The sequence below is a fragment of the Barbatula barbatula genome (assembly GCF_947034865.1).
Source record: "Barbatula barbatula genome assembly, chromosome: 8".
NCBI lineage: Eukaryota > Metazoa > Chordata > Actinopteri > Cypriniformes > Nemacheilidae > Barbatula > Barbatula barbatula.
The window spans coordinates 9,712,141-9,729,555 of NC_136771.1; the positions used below are offsets into that span (position 1 = coordinate 9,712,141).

At 37.9% G+C, this 17,415-nt stretch overlaps 2 protein-coding genes and 1 long non-coding RNA gene across 4 annotated transcripts; 2 read left to right on the forward strand and 1 right to left on the reverse strand.

Annotated features, from left to right (window-relative positions):
• The first annotated feature begins 295 nt into the window (after nucleotides 1-295).
• On the forward strand, nucleotides 296-8,127 carry clgn (calmegin). The gene is made up of 15 exons (XM_079461862.1): nucleotides 296-721; nucleotides 1,244-1,420; nucleotides 1,537-1,610; nucleotides 1,912-1,970; nucleotides 2,107-2,248; nucleotides 2,372-2,453; nucleotides 2,632-2,824; nucleotides 3,103-3,292; nucleotides 3,755-3,868; nucleotides 5,112-5,268; nucleotides 5,366-5,581; nucleotides 5,683-5,799; nucleotides 6,647-6,815; nucleotides 6,897-7,033; nucleotides 7,110-8,127. Exons 2-15 carry the CDS (start codon nucleotides 1,244-1,246, stop codon nucleotides 7,188-7,190), a joined length of 1,908 nt encoding a protein of 635 aa, XP_079317988.1. The 5' UTR covers nucleotides 296-721; the 3' UTR covers nucleotides 7,191-8,127.
• A 37-nt stretch (nucleotides 8,128-8,164) lies between these two features.
• On the reverse strand, nucleotides 8,165-12,416 carry scoca (short coiled-coil protein a). Of its 2 annotated transcripts, XM_079461864.1 has the most exons (5): nucleotides 12,172-12,349; nucleotides 10,733-10,977; nucleotides 9,931-10,002; nucleotides 9,760-9,840; nucleotides 8,165-9,511 (listed from the first exon to the last, which is right to left on the reverse strand). In XM_079461864.1, exons 3-5 carry the CDS (start codon nucleotides 9,947-9,949, stop codon nucleotides 9,369-9,371), a joined length of 243 nt encoding a protein of 80 aa, XP_079317990.1. In that variant the 5' UTR covers nucleotides 9,950-10,002; nucleotides 10,733-10,977; nucleotides 12,172-12,349; the 3' UTR covers nucleotides 8,165-9,368. The 2 variants fall into 2 exon arrangements, with proteins under 2 accessions (XP_079317990.1, XP_079317989.1); XM_079461863.1 differs by lacking the exon at nucleotides 10,733-10,977 and having other exon boundaries at nucleotides 12,172-12,416.
• Nucleotides 12,417-12,728: 312 nt separating this feature from the next.
• Nucleotides 12,729-16,357, forward strand: LOC306898199. The gene is made up of 3 exons (XR_013787088.1): nucleotides 12,729-12,858; nucleotides 13,369-13,392; nucleotides 13,891-16,357. It is a non-coding gene; the product is annotated as an uncharacterized lncRNA (long non-coding RNA).
• The last annotated feature ends 1,058 nt before the right edge of the window (nucleotides 16,358-17,415 follow it).

Consider the following 17,415-nt stretch of genomic DNA (forward strand, 5'->3'; position numbering starts at 1 on the left):
CAAATCATAAATGTGCTTTTTTTGCATTTCGAAATTGCTACTTTAACAAAGAAAAACGTAGATGTTTAAATTGCGAAGAGAGGCTTTGTACAAATGTGACGTGAATGTTCAAATACGTGTTTACGTATTTAGAACATGTGTCTAACATGAAAGTGTTTATCATTACTAAGACACCTCAAAATTGGGACACATGTGCTTAAAAGTTGAATTAGGCGTTTGGGTTTTTCCGCGAATAAAATCTACAGCAGTGGACCATTACATTTTTATTCAAATTACAAATGTCTATGAACTAAATGATGACTTTTATATTGAAAGAGGGTGAGTTAGCGTTTGTGGAAGGAAAAATCGCGGGGGTTATGCAAACGCTTCTTCCAAAGCGATTTATAGATGAGTTATATCGGATATAACTAGATAATTTCGATTAATATCACAAGGGGGTTGTGACATTTAGATATAGGATACATTAATGGGGCTTACATATGAAATTCTACGATGAAATAAATAGCTAATACATGAGTTAAACGGAAGGATGACGTAGAACGGGTTTTATGGACTTTTATTTTGATAGTTAACGCGGAAGCGGTCATCGGTCGAGTTCAGATAAGAACCTCTATCGCTCTCATTCATAGCTGTCTCTTCGCGCCGAAACACTGGCTGACAAAACTATCCGTTTGAACTTCAGTTGACCGACAAATTGCAAATATATCTTAAACTAGACAAGGTAAGCCAAGAAGACGAGCTGTTTTCTGTCTAACGCTATAACTGTTGATCACGCAGGCGGGCACATCATCTTCATCACCATCATCATTGCAGCTAACGGTACGGCAGCTAGCCAGCTGCTGTTAGTATATGATGTTTAAATCGTATTTGTTAATGACGAGAAGACTCTTTTAAACTACCGAAAACCAACTAGATACATGTAATTTTGTTTGACGAAAAAAATCAAAAAGCACCTGTATTTTAAGTTTAATTTGGTAAGACGGGTAACGCTAGGAGCTAATGTTGCATTTTTGCTTAGTTGACCAGACACGAAGCCTTGCTGTAACATCCTGAATCTGTTAACAAAAATGTTGCCTTCTGGTGGCAGATGTGTCGATCAATAGCGGGGGCAAAATGGCATGGAATCGGACTCTCCTTCTTAATTAAGAATGAGAAGGCTTTAAACGTTTTGATGCTTATTGTTTCATTTATTAGTTATATATTAGATAACAAGTAACTTTAGTTTTGCATTTGTCTTTTGAAGATGCGGTTGCCTTGGGGTTGGACGTGTCTTTTGTTACTGTCCATCTCCATAGTAACCTGTGCCCAGGAGGAGGAACTGGAGAACGAAGAGGATGATGCTCTTGTGGAGGATGTTGATGTGGACATGGAGACGGACAGTAGCGAGAACACTGAGGCAGACACTAATGTTTCTTTCCAGGTCGGACAACATTGTTTACTAGCTGTTATTATTTATATAGGAAGGCGAATATTGTTTGATTTCATGTTACATTTTGTGTTATTGTAAATATTCATTGGGCGGTTTGATATGCACAGGTAACATACAAGACCCCAGTTGCGACAGGAGATGTGTTCTTCACCGAGACCTTTGATGATGGCTCTTTAAGCAGGTTTGTGAAGCCAAGTAAATATTGTTTATCAGTATTATTATCATTACATAATTGTTTATAATGAATTATAACTGTTGCATATGATAAACTTGAATATTATAAAGGTTTTAATATTTATTGAGAGGGCTGTCAGTAGGTTCTGAATGTGACCTAAGGGGAACTTCTACTATTGTTAGATAAGGTTTAGAAGGGAGTCAAACATTTTATTCATTGTTCAGAAGTCACTTTAATAGTGAAATCCCTTTTTACGTAATACTTGTCCATTTGTTGGATTTTCATGGTGTATAATTGTTTTCTGCAGCTGGCAGCTCTCTAAAACAATGAAGGAAGATGCCGACGAAGATATCGCAAAATATGATGGTTAGTTTTTAAGCGAGGCTAACGTGCTTGAGTGTATCGATCAATGTTTGTTTGTAATTTTGGATGAAAATAAAATTGAATGTGAGCTTCTGCTTTTCACTGCATATTTTTGTGATTTATTTTATCATTTGCCTAGGTAAATGGGAGGTTGAACCCCTAAAGGAAAACAAGGTGGCAGGTGATTTGGGTTTGGTGCTCAAGTCCCGTGCTAAGCACCACGCCATTGCTGCTCTGCTTAACCGACCCTTCGTCTTTAAGAACATGCCCCTCATTGTCCAGTGAGTGTTTTTTTTCTTGTACAGGTTATTTGTAGCAGTTAAATGTACAGCTATTTAGATTATGATGTCTGCTTGACACTTCAAATATAACACTTTTGCATTCTGACAACCTGATCTGTGCAGGTACGAGGTAAATTTTCAAGATGGCATTGACTGTGGAGGTGCTTACATCAAGCTTCTGTCAGACTCAAAAGACTTGGACCTGGTGAGCACATGGCTCGATCGATCGAGCTTCATATTGTAAAAACATAGTCTGTGGTGAAGTACCGCCCATCACGAATATGTATTTCTATTTTGAGAAAAAGACACTATGTTCAATACAGATTTCAAATTCGAAAGGATGCAAATAAGTGCAATAACCTTTAATTGATTTTGAATCATAGGAGCAGTTTCAAGACAGGACACCATACAGCATCATGTTTGGGCCGGATAAATGTGGAGAGGACCACAAACTACATTTTATTTTCAGACATAAAAATCCCCTTAATGGAGATATAGAAGAAAAACATGCCAAACGACCTGATGTTGATCTGAAGAAGTTCTACACGGATAAAAAGACTCACCTCTACACTCTTGGTGTGCTTTCTCTCTAGTACTTTTATAATAAAACGATTTGGAAATTAAGAAGAATGCCTTCCGCTAGCCAGTTCATTCAAACGTATTATAAACATAGCAGTTTACTGGTATTTGTGTGCACAGACAAGAAAAACTTTTTTTATTTATGTTATAGTGTTAAAATATATAATAATTTTAGACAATGGGGAACCGACTGTCAATTTGGTCAATAAAATATATAACAACGTAAATGGTGAATTACTTTATGATGATACATGCAATTGTTCTGTTTTTCTCAGTTTTAAATCCAGACAATAGCTATGAGGTCTTTATAGACCAGTCAAGTGTTGGCAAAGGAAGCCTGTTGACAGATGTCATTCCACCTGTGAACCCTCCCAAAGAGATTGATGATCCCAAAGACTCAAAGCCTGATGACTGGGATGAGAGAGCTAAAATCCCTAATCCAGAAGCAGTCAAACCTGATGACTGGTGAGAATATTAAACAAAGTCAAATTGCAAATCAAGTATTTAGTTTTTCCCCATTGTAAATATTTGTTTTAGAAAGTTACAGTACAGTGTGATACAGTAGGCAACATTGTTGTGCCAACTTACGTTAGAAATGCCTTGTACAGACAATGATAGTAGTGGTATGGTGTAAATGTATTTAATTCTATTTTGAGCAGTTTCAATGGAAAACCTCCCAGATTGGTTGCTATGTTTTTGCAGTAGATGTGCTTAAAATACAGTACAACCTTGCATGCAAAATGCTGTTTGCGAACCTCCCAAAATGCTGTTTGCCAACCCCCAAGCCGAGCATGTTATCTTTTGAGTTTAAGTACGAATGTACATCTGGGTTTCATCAACATAGGAGTAATGAACTGATAATGGAATCAAGTGATCTTGTCATGAGAATAGCAGTGTAATAAGGCTTCTTTTCTTATCTCTCTCTAGGGACGAGGATGCCCCAGCTAAGATTCCCGACCCTGATGCGGTGAAGCCAGATGGGTGGCTGGATGATGAACCAGAGTTTGTGTCTGACCCCACTGCAGAAAAACCAGATGACTGGTAAGAACAACAACTGTTTCCTTTGACCCATTGCCTTTTGTTAAGGTTCCATGAGGAGCTTCACTATTTGATTTGGGGTTCTAATCAGGACGGGTTTATTTGCCACTGTAAATGTTCCGCTAGTGTGGTTTTGTAACTACAGTTATGTGGTCTTCGCAGCTAAGGGAGCTGAAAATCTTGGTCAAGAACTTATGTGGTCTAGATATGTCTATAACTGTACTGGCAAACCTATTATAATTATTAAAAGATTCTTGGCAGGATGCCAGAATAGTTTAATAATAAGGTCTTATGCATGGTGTGGTTCTCTACAAACAGAGAGAGTATAGAAATGGACCCAGCACACAGTGTTAAGGACGGAAATATGGTCTGTCTGTCTGCATGATGCAACTGAACACACTGAAACCAAGAACAGTAAGCTTGGAAACATATCCTTCTCTATACGGTTTGGTGGTGGTTCTTGGTGGCTTACCGTTTGTTTGGATTGTTTGCAATGGCGAAAAGGCCCACTTCCTCTATCATTAATTAACTGTAGGTCTGTAAATGACGCGACTCGGCGCTGCCCTCTGACGGTCTGGTAGAGCACACATACTCCTTTGTGTTGTGCATGTTTTGAACTCAGACGTACAGTTGTACATGAGGCGGACGCTTAGTCAAGTGTGCCGGGGCCTTTAGTTACCTGATGCGTGAATTATATTGGCCAACAATCAAACTGTCTTCTACAGTATTTGAAGTGCCTAAGAGGACACATTGAGTTAAGCCTTCGGTGGATGATTCATATTTGGGTATAACTACCATTCTAGATCTTGTGTAACACTCATTCTTGGAACCAAAGTCCAAAACAAAATCTTTGTTTTGTAAATAAACATTGGTTTCCAGTCTGCACGAAACTGTTGGACACTCCAGAACAGACTGGCTTGTATAACGGTTTATCTGTTACAGTGTGTTTTACAGGAAGGCCAGGTTATGTTTGTTTTGCATACGTCTGTTATTGAAAAAACATGATCAGGGTGGGGAAGCTCTAACTCTCTAATGAACAGGAGAACCCACTAGCCTCCCACATTCTGCAATACCAAAGAGACAGACTATGGTAGTAACCACTGAAGTAATAGTATTGATATATTTATCAGACAATCATCTGTAATACTTTTGACATATTAATAATACTTGTGCCAACCCCAGTTATGCTGCTATATCAGATTTGCTGCTTCCATTTACTGCCATTAATGTTATTTCTGTGTCTCAGGGATGAGGAAATGGATGGTGAATGGGAAGCACCTCAGGTGCCAAACCCAGCGTGTGAAACTGCTCCGGGCTGCGGTGAATGGAAGCCACCCATGATTAATAATCCTCAGTATAAGGGCACATGGAAGGCACCTCTCATAGACAACCCCAATTACCAGGTACCAGCATCTAAAATAAAAAATGTGCACCTTATATCAAGCTATGTTAAACATTTGCTGCATCTTTGCTGTAATAATGTGCTCTAAATTTTCACAGGGTGTGTGGAGTCCACGAAAGATCACAAACCCTGACTACTTCGAGGATCTTCACCCGTTTCGAATGGCATCTTTCAGAGCTGTGGGTCTGGAGCTTTGGTCAATGACCTCCGACATTTACTTTGATAATTTCATTATTACTTCTGAGAAGGAAGTGGCAGACCGCTGGGCAGCAGACAGCTGGGGACTGAAAAAGCTTGTTGCTAGCGCCAACGAGGTTTGTCTCTGTCTCTCATAGAACTCTGTTGCATGTTAGCTCTCTGCATTTATTTGCTTTTGATTTGGTTAATGTACTCAGACTGTCTCTTTCCATTTTAGCCTGGAGTGTTGAGTCAGTTGACGCTGGCTGCTGAGGAAAGGCCCTGGCTGTGGGTGGTTTACATTCTTACCATTGGGCTGCCTATTGGGCTGGCTGTGCTCTTCTGCTGGCCGAAGGTAAGGACTGTGGCATTCAGTACTGCTTCATTTATGTATAAATTAAACACTTGACATGGTTGCCTGTCAACAGTAAATATTTAGCTGTTTTTATAAGAGGCATATAGATTCTTGAGTTCAGCACATTAATTCTATTACATTATTTATTTTGAGCATAATAGGGCGCTTCTATCCTTTCCTACTGTCAAAGTAACTGATAACAAGAGTATAAAAATTCGCTATAAACACACATTTACATGTGACCTATAGTCACTGAGCAGACGCTTTAATTCAAAGCGACTTGCAAATTAGTTTTTTTCTGTGAGTTTTGCATACCTCAATGAGGTTATCAAAGCGGATTAATCTTCTAATCGCAAGTACAGTTATGCAATGTACTCTGGTGACTTTACCAATTTGAGTATCTCAGCTCGTTGGAATGCTTGATTCTGATTGGACAGTCGTGCAATTTGCAGTTTCTTTATTCCCAGATAACAACCTCTCAAAACTGATAACACATAGTAACCGGAATGCAGCAAATCTTTTTGACAATTTTAATATAAATGTCTTTTAATTACATGCATGACATTATATTTACAAATTATTAAATGATTGTGACGTTTGAAAGTAATTTCTTAACTTAAAAACGAAAGTAAACAGCTTTTCCTTGCGGAAGGTTGGCATTCGGTAAAATTGACCTAATTTTAAATATTTCCAATTCAGATGTTTCAATTCATGTCCAGTTTTTTCTCAAGTAGCAATGTAATAATTAGCTTGTAAGTTTGTTTCGCGGTGGATCTTTATTAAACTGTCAGGGCTTATTTCTGCGATAACAACCGGCTGCCTGTAAATTATCCTTTATGTGTTGTAGAAGTCAAATGATGACTACGTATACAAGAAAATTGACCCACCCAAGTCGGAACCAGAGGACGTAGTGGAAGAAGAAGAGGAGGAGGAGGAGGAGGACGACGAAGACAAAGCGGAGGAGAAAGGAAAGGATGAAGATAAAGCGAAAGCAGAGGATGCAACTGATGCTGCTGGTTTGTGAAGTGATTTGTCATACTTTTATTCTTTTTATTTTATAATTCTCTTGTTAATGTTCCATCTTTGTTACTCACCAGCGGATGAGAATGGTGATGGGATTGAGAAGGAGCTGGAAAATGGAGGAGATACAGAAGAAGAGGAGGAGGATGAGGAAGAGGAGGAGGAGGAGGAAGAAGAGGCCAGTAAGCCAAATGACACGCCCTCAGAGGATGAAGTAAGAGAGTTCAAATTGTTTCTAAAGTTTGGATTGATCATAAAGGATAAGCTTCTTAACACATTTTTTATTGCAGATGAAGGATGCTGACGAAGGAACTCAGATCTCAGAAGAAGAACCTAAAGCTGTCAGAAAGAGAAAAGTACGAAAGGACTGAAGACCCCTGGCTTTCCCAAGTTTTCCCTGCTTTCTCGTTCCTCTGCCTCTTTTTTGCTGCATGCTTTCGGCAGTATGCCCTATAGCATGCAAAAAAACGGTAACCCTAGCCGCTCTACTGAAGAGGTCATCATTCATCTGTAACCTCGCCTCCCTTCCTCAAGTCTTCCGCTTCATTCTTATCCGTTACAGTTTGGATTTAGATCCAAACATCAGCCCTGCTCAGTTTTGTCTCTGACTTTTTTCCTATTTTTTCCTTTTCAATTAAAATTCAAGGAGTAGTATCTGGCCTGCGTTTCCCTGCTAGTAATTGATCAGAGTACCGTGAGGGGAAATATAGTGCCGTTTTAGAAAGAAAAACTAGTTTATGATAACATCTACATTTTAGTTCTTTAAGTTATTAAAAAGGTCAGTTATTTGTGTTCTAAGGTAAGAGCTTTTTAACATGATCAAATCACACTGGTCGTATTTATTGTTTGTACCTCGTTTGACAAAAGATGCAATGAAATTTAGGCATAGGACTTTTAAATCTAGCTTTCTACCGCATTGCCACAGTAAGCAGGCTGTGGATAAGAGTCCTGTGAGAGCAGGGGCTGTTTTTGGCTAAATGTCTAGGTCAGATGAGTGGATCAGTATTGCTTTTTTTAGCATTCAAGTCGTTACACACAGTCAAAGCTGAGCCCAGGTCAGCGTGATCACCGACACACTAACAGCAGACTATAGTACGCACACTGAAAACTCTCCCGCCGATTCCTGTTTTGACGTTAGACTGACCAACATGTATGAAACCATTGAAGTTTGAAAGCAGACACAAACGAGTAGTTTTGTTTTCCTGCTTTTTTAGGTTACGTGTTTAGCCTTATGAGAACAGCCTTTTGTTTACATGTTTGCAAGCTGTTCATTGCTCTTGGAAATAATAAATATTTACTATAAATGTGCTCTGTTGTCATGACGTCACAAGAACCACAGTGTATGCAAAGGCAAATTATTTTTAATAAAGGCATAATCGTAACAAAATAAAATGTACACTTTCAGAACAGGCAGTATCTTACATTGGGTGGTTGCAAACATAAATTACAAACAAAAATGATGTAGTGTTGTCGCAGCCAGTATCTGTGACAGAGCCTTTTGTGTTCTTTGTATTTATACTGACAGATGTTTCACATTAGCAAATCCTGACAAACAGTTAAAGCCAGACAGTCCATTTACCTCCAATATTTGGGTCCCTTCATCTTATAGATTCAAACATGAAATTGTGTCCTCTCCAATATAGTGCTGCAGTTTACATCACTAGCCATTTCAATCAACTGACCCCAGGGGTCATTAATGCTTTCCCGCATATTAGTGCACTAGTCAGAAAATGTTCTACAGTACATCCAAATATAATAGACAGTTAAACTAATGTGGTGGGACGGACTTTAAGAATATAAAGGTAAATGGCATATGGGCTGAGTGAGAGTGTTACTGATATTCATTAATCCATTCTCTTTTATTTTTTTAAACCATGCACTTAAAAATTAAAGGATGTCATGCACTTTCAAGTGAACATCTCTGTGAACACCATAATACACATCAGATGTGTATGTGCTTTATGCAGTATTGTTGTTTACATCTAAAACGCTTTTGTTGCTCGTCTATCTAAAAGGTTTGAAGGTGTTTATGCAAGGTCTAAAAATTGTTTCATTCATGAAATGAATTATGCAGAAGGCGCAACAACACACGCTCTGTACTTATCTGATCGCACATTGCTTTGTGCATTCTTTCCCAACTTGTAACACTTGTAAGCCAATGGGATGTAAATTGACCTAATCCTGGCCACATTAATACTGTCTTTGATTCTACATGGTTAGTCTTACAACTGACACATCTTTATCTTTTTTTTAGTCAACAACTGTAGACTTCAGTACTTTTTGCCAAGTTATATTATCTGAGCGTCTAGATTTTGGTAAAACAAAATCAAGCACATGTTGATATGCTTTCCATGAAAACAACATCGCAGGGGGGTTCTTCCCCTCCCCATCTCTCAAGGACCGTCCATTCAAGTAATAACCATCCCATGCTGATAGATACATGAGTATACTGTAAAACGAAATACAAAACAAACAGCGGCTTATGTTCTGGCTATTATGTATGAATGCTGAAGACATGAGGAACTATGTAGACAGGGTCCAGCGATCTCTTATTTCCGTTTGCTTTTGGTATCGGTGGTCTGAAACACGCTGGAGGCGGACATGAGGTTCTCAATGTACTGCCCAAGAACCTGGTTCTCTGATTTGAGCTTAAGGTTCTCTTCCTTGACCGCATCCACACGCGCAGACAGATCTAATGAGGGAGACAGAAAGCATTAGAGTGCATCACTTCGCTTTTCCAGGCAGCCATTAAGAGTGCCGGAGTGGATGGAAGTACTCTCGGTTGAAGACAAACAGCAGCGTGACGGGTGTCGCATTGCATTGCAAAGCGAATGCTTTGTTTCAAAACAAAACAGCATAAGGGCACCACTCACTTTAAATACTATAAAAGGTGTGAAAATGTTTGGTAATGTCCCGAAAATATGTTTATAAGATTTATACCTTCAAGCGTGTGCTGAAGCTCCAGCACTTGGTTAATAAGCCTCGTCTTCTCTTCTTGCTCAACCTGATTCTCCATATCTCCTAAAATGATAAACAAAGACACACAAACACTTGTTGTGAAACGCCGCAACAAAACTACGAAAATTGCATGGAATTGTGGTCGAAGTTTACCGTCAATCTCACAGTTCATGGTTCTGTACTGGTCTTCTTTTCTGAATCGCAGGACTCTTGGTTCTCCTTCAGCTGTAAGAAATGTCTTTATATGTTATTTAACAAACAAGATGGGTCATTGTAGTCCACACACGACACTTACAAACTATGAACATGTACAAATTAGACTCGGGTATATTTCAAGGTATTCTTTGAAGTACTATGATATATTAATATGGTAACGCTTAAACTATCCTATTTGGTTAAGTGTCATATTAGCGGTTTGTGAGCGAGCAGCATTTCTCCTCCACGGGTCATTTATATAAATACATTGGTATTGACATGTTATTAACTAGATTTAAGACGGCTTGTTTAAGAAACAATAGAGTCCCAGTGCATCGTAGTTCATGGGTCGAAGGCGTTCACAAACACAATTCCTGTTTGCTAAGTTAGCAAGAGGCTAACACACACAAAACAGCGTGATACTAACACAGCACACTTCATATACCGCTAAAACCACTATAATCTGGCATCCCTTCACATTCTCTTTTAATAGTTTGAAGTTGCGATAACAAATTTGTATTACGTTTTAACCCATGCCACGTAACGTTAGTTTAAATCCCAACCTCGCGCCTTACAGGCCGCTACCATGAGTCGACTCAACGGGAGAAACAAAAACAGGAAGGACATTCTCGCATCTCAGTTTGTATCCCATTTAAAAGAATCAGATAAAAATCCGATATGACATTAACATCTCGAAACACGCTTTAAACACAATCGCATGTTTAAGATGCTAGAGATACGCTGTTCCAGACACACTTACCTAATTTAGTTACTGTTATTTAAGATGATCACAAAGAATCGCGCCTGCGATACAATCCTCCAGGTAGATGATACGGACAGTCCGTTACCTCATCACTTATCTCCCTCTCCTTCACGCTCACGTCCACCCATACAATCACACGCACTGCCGAAACACGCCGACAGAGGAAGACAAAGTTCCCCGTCAACCTCGTGCTTTGTTCTCCTCTTGATATACACCACGTTCAGAACGACAAAAACACTATCCTACATTTCAACAGTATGAACAGAGATGGTTCAGTTATAGCAGTCACTATAGTTTTCTTGTTAATTGTAGTAAAACCATAGTAAGCACACATTTACCATGGTCTCAGTATAGTAATTATAGTTTAATCGTGCCATTTGTAGGCAAACAAACTATACAAAGGGTTATCAATTTGCCAAAAACAAGGTGAAATGGTTCCATTTATCTATAATTAAACCATGGTTACTTTTTCCAAGATAATCCCACACTTCGTGTTAAATCTAGCCACTCCAATCAAATAATGAGTTAAGAATAAAATAATAAGATTAGATAGATGATAAGATTGGATAATAAATTGGATTTTAAAAGCGCATTGTATTGCGGTAAATATACTGCAATGTACTTTAAGGCGCGATTAGCTAAATGTTTACTGTACACTTGTATAAATGTGAATGCAATTACACTGACACAAACAACAATCTTGACTGTTGTAAACATGGCAGCAAGGTAATACCATTTGTTTATTTTGTTTGAAAATAAATCATCTTTCATTTATTCACCATCATGTCATTCCAAACCTTTCTGCAAAACACGAAAAAAAGATCCGACGAACATTGTTAAGCAAATACTGGGTCCCAATGACTTTCATCCTATAAGACACATGAGACATTTCTCAAAATATCTCATATATTATTCAAGATTTGAACAACATGAGGATTTTTATTTGTCGTCGATATTGTTCCTTTAATAGATGAGACCTCATCTATTCACATGCATGATCAGGGATGTTTGAGTGTTTAACTATTAGGCTACTCGTGTTCAAAATAGACATGAGTCATATAAAATATGCAGCATTTGTTTCGACACTAGCTACTTTCAAATGTATTCATGTGTGTCTGGTGTGAACTCTGTACACAAGTATTACTCACTGCCTCATATAAGGCAAATCAGATTCCTGCCCTGTGTCCACACAACACTGCCTCACCATTCATACTGAGACAGCAAAACTACATAGCTCACTTTAATACAGGGATGTTATTGCCCAAGCCAGAATACCTCAACATGACCGGCAACTCCAAATAAAATCATGTATATTATAGATTAATATCAATTAAATGTCCACGCTAAGGTAGGTACAAGTTAAGGTAGTTCTTTGGGGGCATCGGTTCCGGCAATACGACAACTCAAACAGGTTTAAGACAATGTATAAATCTTACCTGTATCATCAGCTAATGAGATGTTAATAAAAGTCCCGTCTCCCTCCATCACCGAATAAGTGTGTCAAAAAGTTTTATATACTAAATGATAGTTAAACGTATTTGAATGTGTATTTCTCTCTCTCTCTCTCTCTCTCTCTCTCTCTCTCTCTCTCTCTCTCTCTCTCTCCTGTAATGCACCGTGTTTGTCTGGCTGTACCCTCTCAATTATTCACTATCACCACGGTTACCGATCAAACCTGTGTGGCAACTCAGGTAACAAAGCCATAGAAGACCTAGGGCGACGCCTGCTGTGAGATCCAAAGTTCGCTTGTGCTCTTTCTCAGATTACAGATCCCACACACCCACATACAGCACTCACCTTCCTTCCTCGCACCATCTGTCTTATTTCATCTGTGCTACAGTGTGACACATTAACTAAAGGAAGTGTCTGATGGTCTCACACAAACAGAACCACATGGCAGCGCTTTAACTACACTGGTCTAATTGGTTTGCACTTTGATCAGTGTTGTAAAAGAGCCCGGAGTATTTATTACAAGCTACTGAAATGACTTTCTGTGATGCTTTGATTATCAGTGAAGGTACTGTTTCAGTTTAAGCTGGCGGTTTAGGCAAGTTTCTGGAAGAGGTTGCAAGCGCTTCACAAGAAAACAAGCTGGATTGTGGATTTGTTAGAAGCAATATTTCGTACGTTTATGAATTCTATCCTTTATGTGTATTATTTATTTAAATTATATTTATGAAATAATAAAAAAAGACGATCGTTTTTATAGGCTAGTAGTTTTAATTGGTGGGCCAGACTGGCCCATGCTATAATGGTGTGTGTATGTATATACAGTAGTTTAATTTAATGAAAAAATATGTGCTATAGTAAAGTTTTTTTATTTATTCATATTATATGTGTAAAATCATTGTTATCATCTGGGTTCTTGTCTTGTTGCCAACAGAGCTTTGTAATTCAAATGGCAAGTATGTGTGAAGAGCCATCTAGTGGTTGAAAGCTGTCATAAATTACAGTAAATGAGGAGTCGATTGTTTCACAGTGTTGGTCTCTTGCAGTTCTCACGAAATACAAAGAATACTTGTCAAAATAAAAGGACTGACATATTAGATCACATATTATCAATAAGATGTATGTTTGTGTGTTAATAGATATAAAAAACTTTTTGTGAATACTAAACTGTAGTTACGTTTCAGATCGGGTCTTCGATGACATTCATGGTAAGTCAGCATTGCTCAAAGTTTATCTCAACTTCAGATGGTGCTTTTGGTATAATGACATCTTTTAATGACCAATACCTATTAATTTAACAACAGCGCTTTTTAGCAGAATTTTCAACGGAATGGCCACACACTTATAAATCGGTGGAGGCCTAAACATTTACAAGGCAACGATTACACGGCAGAGAAACACTGTTCATTTAACACTAATGAAAACCTTACACAGCCTCCACACATCTAAAATGTGTCAGGTGAAAAGAGCCACAGATATATAAGGAAGGAATTTGGGAGAGTATGATGCAGGTTGAGATGAACATAGCAAAACCAGAAAGATAGAGGGAACAAAATGATATATTGACAGACAAGACGAGTTTGACAGATAGAAAATGGCACAATAAGTGACAGTGGTGCAGACTGAAGTATAAACACTAATGGAGATGTATAGGCAATATCTTGTTCACTCTCTTTTGCTCTCTTTCTCTCTCTCTCTTATTTCAGAACAGAGAGTTAACAGATGCCCGTGGTTGGCAGTGGCTCTCTTGATGCTTGTAAAGCAGGCTCAACCCATCTGCACTGTGCATATAACAACCAGCAACAATCCACCATATACAGATCCCAGATCAGCTTTGGGTTTAGGAACACCAGCAGAGCTATGAGAATTAATGCTATTTTTTGACCACTGCAAGATCTGTAATTAAGCATTTGTCCCAAGAATGTACTGCAGTGGGCTCTTTCCCCGTACAGCCAGATATAATGTGAGTTTGAATCTGTCTGCTGTGTTAGTCCAGTTGAATATGTGTGAAAATCCAGCTAAAGACATTTTTGTGCCATATCAAATAGTCCAATTATAGAAAAATGAATGGTCAAAATCATACGTTGATGCTTCTTATCCTAAGATTAGCCACCAGTTTTCTACTCTTTGTGTGAAGTAAAATTAAATGTAAATGTCGTTTGTTAGAAATACATACAGTATTACATGTGATTTAAATTGCACTATACATATTGTGGATTTTCTGTAATCATGTGATAACTACAAAATATAGAATCAGTGCTCATTAGCAATATGTAGGTCATGTAAAAATGATTCAGCGACAATTTAAAACATTTATTGTTGCATGATGTGTACTATAATATCATGGGTGTAGAATGCAGAAGGTCAGGCTAAAATATGTTAGCAAAATTAAATTCAATTAATAACTTTCTAAAAGCATTTAGTCAGCAGACACTTTAATCCAAAGATTAGGGAGCAATAAAGCGTATGTACGTATTTTTATTGTACTCAAGTACCTTTTTCAAATATCTACTTTATTAGAGTGATCTTATTTTATACATTAATACATTATAAAGCATATATCATCATTTTTACTTTACTACAATGTTATTTTCACATGTTTTTAACCCTTAATACTTGAGTACACAAAAATCGAGTACTTTCTATTTTTACTCAGGTGCCATTCTCAATTAAAATACTGTTGTTCACGCGGCCTAAAGGTAGAATAATGTATACATTTATTTAAGAAATGTAGTGATGTACATTTGATTAATGCTTTATAATGTACTGTAAAAAAACAGCAACTTAAAACCTTAAGTTAAACAGCTTCATTCAAATTTGAAGTCAAATCGATAGCTTTAGGGGTCAATTCAACTTAAATTATGCTTAAAACATCTTTCTATCCATGGAAATCCCTTTGCTGGCCACCATACAAGTGATAATATGCTAGCATAGTGCATACCGGGGAGTGAAGGTGCCCCTGTGCCCACGTTTTGGCCAAGAGGAGGAACTGAACCTGGCTCCAGTGCTTTGAAGCATGACATCCAGCTAAGGTTCAATCTGCCAGCGCTGTAAAGTGATGCAGTAGATCTATACCAAATACACACGAAACATGCTCCAAATGACTCTGAAACGCGTTCTGTAAAGCAGCTTGTCCGTTTAGGGCTGCTGTAGAAACAACATGGTGAATTCCATGTAAGGGGACTTGTAGTGTGTGTAGATAGAAAGAACTCATTCTAAGGTAGTAAAAACATACAGCTTCAATATTTAAGCTCTTTATACACCTCTGAAGACATAGATGTGTGTATTATATCGCATTTCTGTCAATAGATCCTCCAAAAAATTGCAAACAGCTTCAGTAAACATACCAAATGACCTTCCTGAATAGTTTACCATTTCTTGATCTACAACCTGTAGTTTCACATTCCATAGCTCTTTATGTTTGACTCAAACACATATCAGTTCACAACTGTAGTCCAATTCATTCTAACCAGCAGTTAACCAACTTTCTCAGTCCATTTGTTCGTTTTAATTTCTGTTCAAAACTAAAATTTTTCAATTTAATTTATGAAGAATTTCACAGTAATTCATAATTTTACAACCCAGTCTTCCATTTAATTAAACCAATGAGGTCAAATGGTTAGGTTTAACCAAATAGACATGAACACAGTTTTTCCCCCAGAATTTGTTAGACTGTGAAAATTAAAAACCTGGTATATCATTGGATTTGAAAATGTTTTGTGTTTTTGTATACATGTACATGTATTTATTGAGTTAATGGTTTTTAAATGACTGTTATCCCGGATTAGGAATTTAGAGGCCCCTGGGCACAAGTGTTTTATGGACCCCCCCATACACACGTGTGCACAATGAAGTTTTAATTAGCCTATACGTGTAGGAAACACCTCCATCTTATACAGGATTACATTGACATTTTACAAACTATGGTCACAACCTGAAGGACAATATCAACACCTGTCCACATCTTGCATCATACAGGATTTACACCACATGGTTGCAACTCTGCTTTCCTGGACCAGCAGCAACAATATTAAGAATTTTTTTACAAATCACAGATCATAGAAAGTTCTTAAGAATAGTCTTAAATGCAATTCTTAAATATTTTCATTTTCATTTTTTTTCCAATAATAAAAGAGCACTCTTTGTCAAGGATTAAATAAAAAAGAGTATTATAATGACTTATTTAGCCTATATATTACGACATCATGATATTTGTGTGTATGTGAACTTTTTGCAATGTCAAAGCATTGTGGATTATCTAATAATGAAGGCTAAATGTTGGTAAAGTAAGGCAGTTACTGATCAACAAGTGACTAAATCAAAAGAAAGACTTCCTAATTCGAAACACTGTTTTGTGTGCGCACCTCTATGTGTGCGGGCCAGAGAAGCGCAAGGCATGCAGAATGAATATAGCGGAAGCGCTGTTATCAAGCACGCATGGGCCCCTGGGCCTGTGCCCATAATGCCCATTGGATAATCAGGCCCTGTGTGGTATCATTTGAATAGGCAAGTGCTATTAAATGAAATAAAATTAATTATTTAATAACTTGTTAGAGATCAGTTGGGCCCTTATACAGAAGTTATTGTACATCAGACCAACGCCTTGCATCTACCTCAATATCTCAACTACAGACTTGAATTCTCATGTTCGTGGTGAAAAAGCGCAAGGATCTGAACTTTTCCTGAGCATATCTGCATTTATATAGAGAGTTTAATCTAAGCCGCGTGTTTGTGTCCTGGCTGCAGCACTTCATGTCCTCAAATGATCAAATAATCGCAGGGTTTTCACCGGCCAACACTCATGACTAATCTCGGCACAGTTTTGGATTTGTGCATTTACTGCGTTTGAATGAAAACGTGATGGTTAATAGGACAAATAATTTCACACATGGATTATGCATGAATATATTGTGAGGACATCAATGAATGTGTTCCTGTGTCTTTCTTACCAGTTGCTCTTACAATGCAATTCATTTTACTAATGGAATTGCCTTTAAAATATTTAACAGATCCCGGTTGGTAGAAGTACGCGTGTGACAGCGTGTGTGTACGTGCTTGGGGGTTTAGTCACATTTCTTTCTTCCCTATTATGATGACAGACTTGATATGTGGATTTGATCCCAAAAACACGGTTTGCCTCTATATCCATAATATTGATCTTAAAACTATCCTAGTCTAGCACACACACACATGCACACACACACAAACACACCTGATTCCAACTCACCTGT

What these genes read in the sequence shown, in the direction of transcription:
- clgn (XM_079461862.1), top strand. Translation starts at nt 1,244, where the DNA reads ATGCGGTTGCCTTGGGGTTGGACGTGTCTTTTGTTACTGTCCATCTCC. An exon ending in TAGACAACCCCAATTACCAG is followed by an intron (nt 5,269 to 5,365) that starts GTACCAGCATCT and finishes AAATTTTCACAG; the next exon opens with GGTGTGTGGAGTCCACGAAA. An exon ending in TGCTCTTCTGCTGGCCGAAG is followed by an intron (nt 5,800 to 6,646) that starts GTAAGGACTGTG and finishes TATGTGTTGTAG; the next exon opens with AAGTCAAATGATGACTACGT.
- scoca (XM_079461863.1), bottom strand. Translation starts at nt 12,220, where the DNA reads ATGGAGGGAGACGGGACTTTTATTAACATCTCATTAGCTGATGATACA. An exon ending in CATGAACTGTGAGATTGACG is followed by an intron (nt 9,841 to 9,930) that starts GTAAACTTCGAC and finishes TTATCATTTTAG; the next exon opens with GAGATATGGAGAATCAGGTT. An exon ending in GCTTCAGCACACGCTTGAAG is followed by an intron (nt 9,512 to 9,759) that starts GTATAAATCTTA and finishes CTCCCTCATTAG; the next exon opens with ATCTGTCTGCGCGTGTGGAT.